Raw genomic sequence first — 9,222 nt, 5'->3', positions numbered from 1 at the left:
AGGGTGGATGGATCGGGACCAGCAGGCCATTAGAGAGTGCACACGATGGCTTCATAGGTCCGCAAAGCCCTGAAATTGTACACAGAACCACTGGAACACTCACAAATTGTACCAGGGAGAGGGTTTCCTCAGATTGCTAAGTGAGTCCATGACCCAAAAAAGGTTAAGACAAACACCCTAGGTTCTGCTAGACCCAACTCTTGCCTCTGTGGCCCTTGCATGGCCTGGAGAGTGAGTGCCCCCTAAACTGTGTGCCCAGGCACCTCTCTTGCCTCACTGTAATCCCAACCTTGGAGCCCAGCATTTGCTGAAGAGTATCATTTCCTCTCTCCCTTCTTTTTTTCAAGTCCCATTATCACCTTTCTATATTCCGTGTTGCAATAATAGCAAGCTGAAAAGGCCTGGGGGGAAGTGGTGTCGGAGAGCTGTAGAAACACAAATAGAAAAATTCAGCTCTGTGGATAATCCGCTCATGGAAAATGGACACTTGAAGGAACATAGAACCTTCTACCTGTGCTGTGTGGAACTCAGTTTTTTCTCACTTGTACCTCCATTTCTGTCCAAAAAAAATTTTTTTTAGAAGATTTGCAAGGGTTTAGAAGATATTAGAAAAAAAAAAGAGCACAAATTAAATAAATGTAAGGTAAAGCCGAGTGGAAAACAAGAGCAGGGGTGAGTGCTGCCCACACGAGGCTGCAACGTGTCTACCCAGGCCTCCAGACGGGCCTGGACAGGTTGCGGATTAAGTGTTAAGCTTCCCAGTGACCACTATAAAATTCACACTGTCCATGAGAATCACAGAGATCCAGTCACTCAGGGTATTTATAACCCTTCCTGGCACTATGATTAACGGGAAAACACCTTGTGATCTAATGAATAATATCCTTGACCACATCCTGAGAGCAGATGCCAGAATGAATTTCATGGTGCTCTTTCTCATAATGACCCTGGTGTGTGCTAAGGGCCCCACACCGAGCACAGTGCAGTGGCAGCAATTTTGGGGGCAGTGGGAGAGGAGGGAAGAGGGCAATCCAATCCTATCCAGTGTCAGCAAGCTTCCGATCCAGCTTGATGTAGAGGCAGATTTTTCAAAATACAGAAAATACACTGCACCTCCTGCAAGCAACCCTCCCGTTATGGTCTCTCTTGTTGGGACTTGGGATGAATGCTGGCTGGCATGTGGGCACCCAACAAATGTCTGCACACAGCTCTTCTTTGTTGCCGGTAGAGAACACGCCCATTTGCCTGAGCAACATTTGAGCGGGGAAGGGGGTTGGAAGCAAGGGTCTAATAAAGACAGATTCCATTCCTCTCTCTCTCTCTCTGCAGTGGATGAGAGTACTTGTGGCAGAGCCAAGATTCTCCCCAGAACAGGTTTTAAATACCTTTCAGCGACCATGCTTATCCCCACCTGCCCCTGCTCCCGACACACGCACACAATTGTCAAGGCTCCTTCGCAGCATCCTCTTGCTGTGATGGTTCAGTGTGTCCTTTGAGAGCCACTGGCTGTAATCACCAGCTTTGCCTCTCCTTCCCCTTCAGCGCCTGGTCTCCATGAACATGCCTCTGAACAGCGATGGGACAGTCATGTTCAATGCCACCCTGTTTGCCCTGGTCCGGACAGCCCTAAGGATCAAAACAGAAGGTAAGAATCATCCACAGGCCACTGGAAGAGCCGCTCAGAAGATCAAGCAGACCAACCAGAGGGGAACTCAGCAGCCTACAGTGTCCCAGGACTTTGCCCTCCTATACAGCATAAGAACTGTGGTTCAGTGATTACCTTCACCTGGGGACATTAAAGAGGCCTAGTCATGTCTTCTTTGCTTCTTGAATGGCCTCCTTGCCTCTAGCTTATTTATTTAGAACCCTAGCTTGCCATCAAAACCTACAAATTATTCTGGGTGATATCTTGAAATCATAGGGTATAGCTCAGAAAGCAGAAGGTGATGAGTGTTCCCTGAAGCAGGACCAAGCCCTACCTAAATGGAATTTTATTGGCTGCAAGTAGGCCTCTCAAATGCTCAACTCTCTTTTAAATTAAAAAGACCTGTGTTGGGAAGGGGTCATGGTGGCAAATGGTGACTGTGATCGAGGTCATCGCATACAATTGGATAGCACAAGGTACCCAGCCAGCCAACAGGTGTGGGTTAAAATCTCACCTGTGGTCCCCCAGGCAGGCCATGCTCCCTCGGGACTATGTCCGCCTGGAGGGACGCCTTCTAGTTTGCACAATGGCGCCCTAGGGGCTAGCAGCAGCTTTGGCTGAGATAGTCAGCTGTCCTTATAATTGATAAGTATTTCTGAACCACTCTGTGGAAAACGCTCTATGAAGTGTACCTAAGAAAATATACTTGCTCTCCAAGAGTTTCCAGCCTGTTATGGTGTTTTGTAGAATGTGGTCAAAAGACCACCTGCCTCAGCTTCAACTATTAGAGCTTGTTGAAAATACTAAGTCCCAAGCACCAGCCCAGGTCTCCAAATCTGAGTCTCGGAACAGGGCTCAGGGATCTATCTGCATGTTGAACCAGCTGCATTATGATTCATACAGGAACTAAGGTTTGAAACCCTCTCATACACTACTCAGAGAAAACACAGATGAAACAAGCATATGTCTTCTTTCCCTTCTTATGCTTCAATCTTAGCGTCTCGGTCTGCCACTCATGGTGTTTTCCTTTGGTGCAATGGAAGGCATGCTGGGCAGGGAGGTGGGAAATCTGAATCTGATACCATGTTCTATTTGTAAAATAAGACAAGTAATGAGAAGATATGTGGGAATTCAGTTCAGCAAATAACCCAGAGAGGCGCCTTCTCTCAGTTAAAGCATTCCAAAAAACAGTAGAAACATTTGAAATGAAGGGAAACGAGAAAACAAAACAGGCCAGCAAGATGCATGTCAAAATAATGAGCTACTCTTTAAAAAATTAAAATTAGTTCAAGTTCTGCTGCTAAACTAAAAAGAAACAAAGGCTAAAGAATATATTCAGTAGCCAGTGCAATAGCTCAGTCTGAAGTATAAGTAAGCCTATTTCTGACACTGCAAGAGTCAAACACACATGTAGTGTACGTGTGTGTGTGTGTGTGTGTGTGTGTGTGTGTGTGTGTGTGTGTGTAACTAGGAGAAAAATTGGAAAGAAATCCATTAAAGTGTTAACATTGATTATCACTAGTGGGAGAATGAGCGGTGACTTTTACCTTCTTCCTTTAGTTACTTTCCAAGTTTTTTACAATGACTACTACAATTATGTCCAGGAGGAAAGATTATTTTCCAAAGGAGAGAAGATATAATGACTCCTAGTAGGAATATGCTTGTGATGCCTAAAGCCTGATGTAAACTGAGGATATAAATTTTCATTCCATGGAGGAATGAAAAACAGTGATACACTGAAGCCAGATTCCTCACTGCTGAAAATGTGTTGTCAGAGCAAACCAAGACCCAGCTGAAGAATACCAACTGCCAATCACAGTGCAAAAGAAGCTGGTCCAAAATAACCAATACCCATCTTTAGTCTCAAGGAATTAAGTGTTCCAGAGACAAGCCAGCCACATGGAAACTACAGTTAAGAATTAAAGAAAACTTTAAACACAAAGACATTTATCTACTGCACAGCATTGTCCCTTTAGGTCAGAACACTGCATTGTACACTTAAAATTCTGTTAGGTGAGTAGATCTCATGTTAAGTGTTCTTACTTCAATACAATAAAATTAAAAAAAAAAAAGCTACCAAAGGGCCTACAGTGCCAACTCAGAAGCAAACCTTCATCAGAGACAAGTCTCCCTCAAATGTGTTAATTTCTTAAGTCTAGAAGACAAAGTCAAGTTCTTAGAAGCAACTAGAAAGAAATGTGAGAAAGCATCTAAATTTGTGAAGATAAGTCTTCATCAGTCCTTACCCTTCAGACTTTTGAGAGGGGAAGGAATGGGAGAGAAATTAACACCTACTTTAGAAAGCCAGTCCCAAGCCAAACAAACCTTTGGAATGTAGAAGAAAGATATTTTAAAATACCTAAATGATGTGAAACACCCGTTTATGAAGTTCCACAGTTTCATAGATCACTGTGAGAATAAATTGAGGCTTAAAAAATATGAAAGATGCGTTGCCTAGGTCTGCCATAACAAATTATCACAAACTGGGTGCTTAAAAAGACAGAAATTTTTTCTCTCACAGTCCAGGAGGCCAGCAGTCCAAAAGCGAGGTGTTGAGGTGTGGGAAGGGGGCGATCCCTTCCAGAGGCTCTGGGGGAGAATCTGTTCCACACCTCTCTCTTCGCTTCTGGTGATCACCAATGCCTTGGCGTTCCCTGGCTCATAGCCATGTCACTCCAGTCTCTGCCTCCACCTTCATGTGGCCTTCTTCCCTATGTGTCTCTGTGTGACTCCTCATCTCACAAGGACACAGTCATATTGGACGTAGGGCCCACCCTGAGTGCAACCACATCTTAACTAACCACATCTACAAAGACTCAATTTCTACACTATTCAACCCACTGCAGAAGATAAACCTATTTGGGTGTTACATTAATTCGGACTCTCATTGCACGTGTCAGGAACCACTGACCACCTTAACGGTGAAGGACCCCCTTCCGTAACTAGAAAACCCAGGATCATCCTCTGGCTTCAGGTACTATTTGGCTCCCACGTTCATACAGGGGACTCAGGAGTCAGTCACTCTCCCCGTTGCCAGTTCTGCTTGCCCCTGCTGGGCTTCCTTCCAAGGAAGACTCTAGCACGGCCTCTGAGTCAGGCTCTGACAGCAGGGCTCTGGACCGCGCGGCCCCCACAGCAGTGAACAGTCCCACAGGGTACACTCCACTTTACTGGGCTTCACTCAGTTGCACTTCAAAGATAGCACGTTTTCATCAACATCGAGGCAGGACCCTCCACCAGCAAAAAGACTAAAACTCACTGGAGGCTCAGAGGATGTTTAGCATTTTTAGCAATATAGTATTTTTTAATTAAGGTATGTACATTGTTTTTTCTAGACATAATGCTATCTAGAAATACAGTATACTGTAAACATAGCTTCTGTATGTACTGGAAAACCAAAAAATTGTGACTCACTTTATTGCAATATTTGCTCTATTGCGATATTCACTTTATTGTGATACTCGCCTTATTTCAGTGGTCTGAAACCAAACCCACAGTACTTCTGAAGTATGCCTATATTGGTTTCCTATTGCTGCATAACCAATTAGCACAATTTTTTGGCTTAAAACAACACCCAGTTATTAGCTCACAGTTCTGTAGGTGAGGAGTCCAGCCATAGAGTAGCTGAGTTCTCTGCCCAGGGTCTTACAAGGTCAAAATCAGGATCTTGATCAGGATGTGTGTCTTCTGGAGGCTCCAGGGAAGAATCCACTTTTGGCTCATTCAGGTTGTTGGCAAGTTCATTTCTCACAGTTGTAGGGCTGGTTCTCAGCTAGAGACCGCTCAGCCCCTAGAGGCTGCCTGTCTCAGCTCCATTCACAACAGGAGTGTGTGCTTTCTTCCAGGCCTGGCAGCCATCTCTCTCATACCTCCTGCTCCCAGCTGGAAAGAACCCTCTACTGTTATCTTTTGACCCCCTTCACACATTATTTTTTTATTTGGTTGGTTGGTTGCTTTCGTTTGGCTTGTTATTTATTGAGGTACAGTTGACACATAACATTATATTAGTTTCAGATGTATAACATAATGATTTGATATGTATATATATTGTAATGATCACCACAATAAGTGTAATTAACATCCATCACCACACATAGTTACGAATTTTTCCTTGTGATGAGAACTTTTAAGATCTACTCTCTTAGCATCTTTCAAATATGCAATATGTTACTATTAATTGTAGTCACTGTTTTGTACATCACATCCCCAGGACTTATTTATTTTATAACTGGAAGTTTGTACCTGAGAACTCTCTACTTTTAAAGAGCTCATGTGATTAGGTCAGGCCCACCTAAGTAATCCCCCTATCTTAAGGTCACATGTGCCATATACTATAACTTAGCCATGAGGTAAAATCCATCCTATTCGCATTCCCAAGGATTATGCAGGATGTGTACATATCAGTGGTGGAGGGAGATAGGTTGGAGGCATCTTAGAATCATGCCTACTACATTCTCTCTTACAGCTGCAGGTCTCAGCTTTCCTTTTTCAGAATTATAAGGCCAGTATCCCAGAGACTGCATGGGATAGCATCTAATTAAGCCTTTTTCACCACCGGAGAAAGTAGACCCAGAGAACCCGTGTCTTCTGATTTCTGCTTCCATACTGCGATTGTGCCATCTCCTCCCCACAGGGGGCTCAGCAAAGGGCTTTGACACAGAGGTCCCCTGCCGATGGACGCTGTACACGGGTTTGTGGGGGAGACTGCTCTTCCTTCCAGTCATCCACGTTTCCCTGGCGGCCCACGGGGGTCCGTGGGAAACGCCATCCATGGAGAGCCCTGGTGCTCTCAGGCGGGTGGCTGTTGAGCTCAGTCTGGCACCAGCAGTCTTGTCAGCACTAAGTGCCACCCACAAGGAAAAAAAAGTAATGTGTGGGGAGACAGGGTGCCACTGGCTGGCCTGAGCAGCAGCCAGTGAAGAAAGGAAAGGAACGGCATTGGACAGGGCACGAGAGGGAAGGGGCAAGGAAGGGAGACGGAGCGCAATGCAAAGAGGAGGACAGAGGCGGACAACGGGAAGACTGGGGAGAAAGAAAGCGAAACTATGGGTCGGAGCTATTTGTGGGGTACTTTATGCTCAGCGCCCACCCCATGGGGGGGCCCTCCAAGGCGCTGATGATCATTTCAGCCTTGCATCTCCTTCCCGTCAGGGAACCTGGAACAAGCCAATGAGGAGTTGCGAGCCATAATCAAGAAGATCTGGAAGCGGACCAGCATGAAGCTGCTGGACCAGGTGGTGCCCCCCGCAGGCGGTAAGTGCTCCCTGATCTCCCCACACTTGGCGCTTGTCCGGTTCTTGAGTCCTCCAGGCTTGCAAGAAGCCTGCTTCCCCCGGACCGTACCCGTGGCCCTACTGATGAGGAGGGACAAGGGTGCCACGCCCTTCACAAACTCAGATACAGGCTGTCAGGTTAGACATCTGGCCCAGTTCTGCATTTCACAGGTGAGGCCAGACAAGGCCCCGTGCTTGATGCTCAGAGGTCTGGCATAACTTCCAAGGAAACTCTGTGAAGTATAGATTTCCCCATGAACCACTGCACTGATTGCTCTTGGAATAATGGGGCCCTGAGATCCCACCTTGGTGGAAATTCTTTTCGTTCTTCCTAGGACAGTGTTTCTCGGCCCTGTGAAACCCAAAGCCCCTTTTTGTAACAAATAGTTTCTAATGTCCCTACTACTATCCTGAATGAAAATCATTGGTAATGTTACCTTCCTACATATATAATTTCTAAAATATTAATATAATGATTTACCTCTAACATAAAAATATTAAAATAAAAGATTTTTCAATATATAAATGCTCAGGCACAACTTTGCCAGAAGTTATAATTAACTGAGGAAATGCCTGCATGCACCCACTTACGATGAATAAGTGTGTTTAAAGGAAATAAAACAATATGGAATATTGTCGACATTTTGTATTTGTCATTTTGAAGAGCTAAGTATATCTAAATAATTATATATACACACACATATACACACACCTACATATGTGCACATACATAGAACAAACACAGACCGAGCCAGGCAAGTCAGAAACAGCGGATGACTCATATAACACAAGGATCTATGCCATCAGGGATACGGTTTTCCAAAATGAGAATCTCTCTTTGTCAAGTTGAAACAAAACAATGTCTTTTATCAATTTACAAAAATTATATTTCTGGAAAATTCGGGTTATATTAAAATCATGCAAAAAATGTTTTTTGTGTTCACAGGTAAAACCAAGTTAGATTTTTAGCTCAGACACTCATAAGCAGGTTATTCCCCTTCGTGGATGTCTAGCATGACACTTGAAAGACGTGCAGAGTAAGAAGCTAGGAGTGTTGAGCAAAACACTCCTGTGCTTTAAGAGACACATCTAGCACCACTTAATGCCAGTAGCACCCCTGACAATCACTGTGACAACTAAAAAAGTTCCATACATTCCCAAAACACCCCTTTTAAAGGTGATGCCACCCCTGTTGAGAACCACTTCCCAAAAGGAAGGCAGGTCCGGGGCTAAGTGATGGGTCACCTAGCGGACCAAGCATCACCTGTCATTTTACATACAATATTTTATTTATTCTTTATAACATTTCTATGAAGTTTGCTCAAGGAATCAAAGTTTTTAGAAGCTAAGTGGCTGATCCAAGGCTCCCTGCTGAGCACCTAGCAGATTCAGGATTCAAACCCATGTCTGAGGGATACCAGAGCTCTGAGTTCTTTCTCCTGTAGCGACCCCTCCCTGATGACCCGGGACAGGGGCTCAGGGGTCTTTCCTCCCATAGGGGAATGAGGCCCTTCCCAGGTGGAAGGCCATTGCTGCTGTGAATTTGGCTATCTTTAGGGGACAACTTGAAGCAGGAGAACTAGCACAAGCCCCTAGATCTGACCCAGCCAGCTGTCCCCCGGGCTTATTGCCCTTCACAGAAAGCTAGAAGATGGAGCAAAAGGGCTCCTTATGGGTCATGAAATATTCCCCTTGGAGACTTACTGGCTTCACTACCATGTATTTCATTCCCAAGACAGGGGCCGATTATGTCATGGGTAACTTGCGGGCCCAGCCAACAGGAACCCAGCCAAGCCACATGTAAGAAAACCTAACCTGTCTGGTTGGAATAAATACCCAAATTTAGACAGGAGGAAGGAGCTCCTTCCACCAACCCATCCCACCAACCTTTAAGCAGGTTTTTACTTAAGAGACTGGTCGATTTATGATGGGCATCTGAAGTTTTGGAATCAAATATGAACTTGTTAGCAATATCAGTTAAGTAAAAAACAACAACAAAAAAAGCAAGATGGGAAGTAATTTTGACAATAGACTATTGTCTATAGACTATTGGGGGGATAAGAATATGCTTATTTGCAGAAAACATCTGCATAAAGAATCTGAGGGAAAATACTCAAGAAACTAATAAAAAAGATTATCTATTAGGAGGTGGTAAGCTGGCAGATGGGACTAGTTGGGAGAAAGACTTTTCGCTATATAACTTTTTATATTTTTTTTTCTTTTCGAACCACAAGAATGTACTATCTCTTCAAAAAATTAAATTAAAAAATTTTAAAGTTTGGATGCTAAAGAAAAATTAATGAA

At 44.3% G+C, this 9,222-nt stretch overlaps 1 protein-coding gene across 1 annotated transcript in view; it reads left to right on the top strand.

The window, feature by feature from the left end:
• Positions 1–9,222, top strand: part of CACNA1C (calcium voltage-gated channel subunit alpha1 C) — a 614,430-nt gene that overhangs the window by 592,981 nt on the left and 12,227 nt on the right. The window contains exons 38-39 of the mRNA XM_023535193.1: positions 1,543–1,645; positions 6,797–7,089. Coding sequence (XP_023390961.1) covers positions 1,543–1,645; positions 6,797–7,089 — 396 coding nt within the window. The remainder of the gene's footprint in view (positions 1–1,542; positions 1,646–6,796; positions 7,090–9,222) is intronic.

Source organism: Pteropus vampyrus, unplaced genomic scaffold, assembly GCF_000151845.1.
Source record: "Pteropus vampyrus isolate Shadow unplaced genomic scaffold, Pvam_2.0 Scaffold137, whole genome shotgun sequence".
Classification (NCBI taxonomy): domain Eukaryota; kingdom Metazoa; phylum Chordata; class Mammalia; order Chiroptera; family Pteropodidae; genus Pteropus; species Pteropus vampyrus.
Note: the sequence above shows the minus strand (reverse complement) of the source record. Positions and strands in the feature narration are given on the sequence as shown.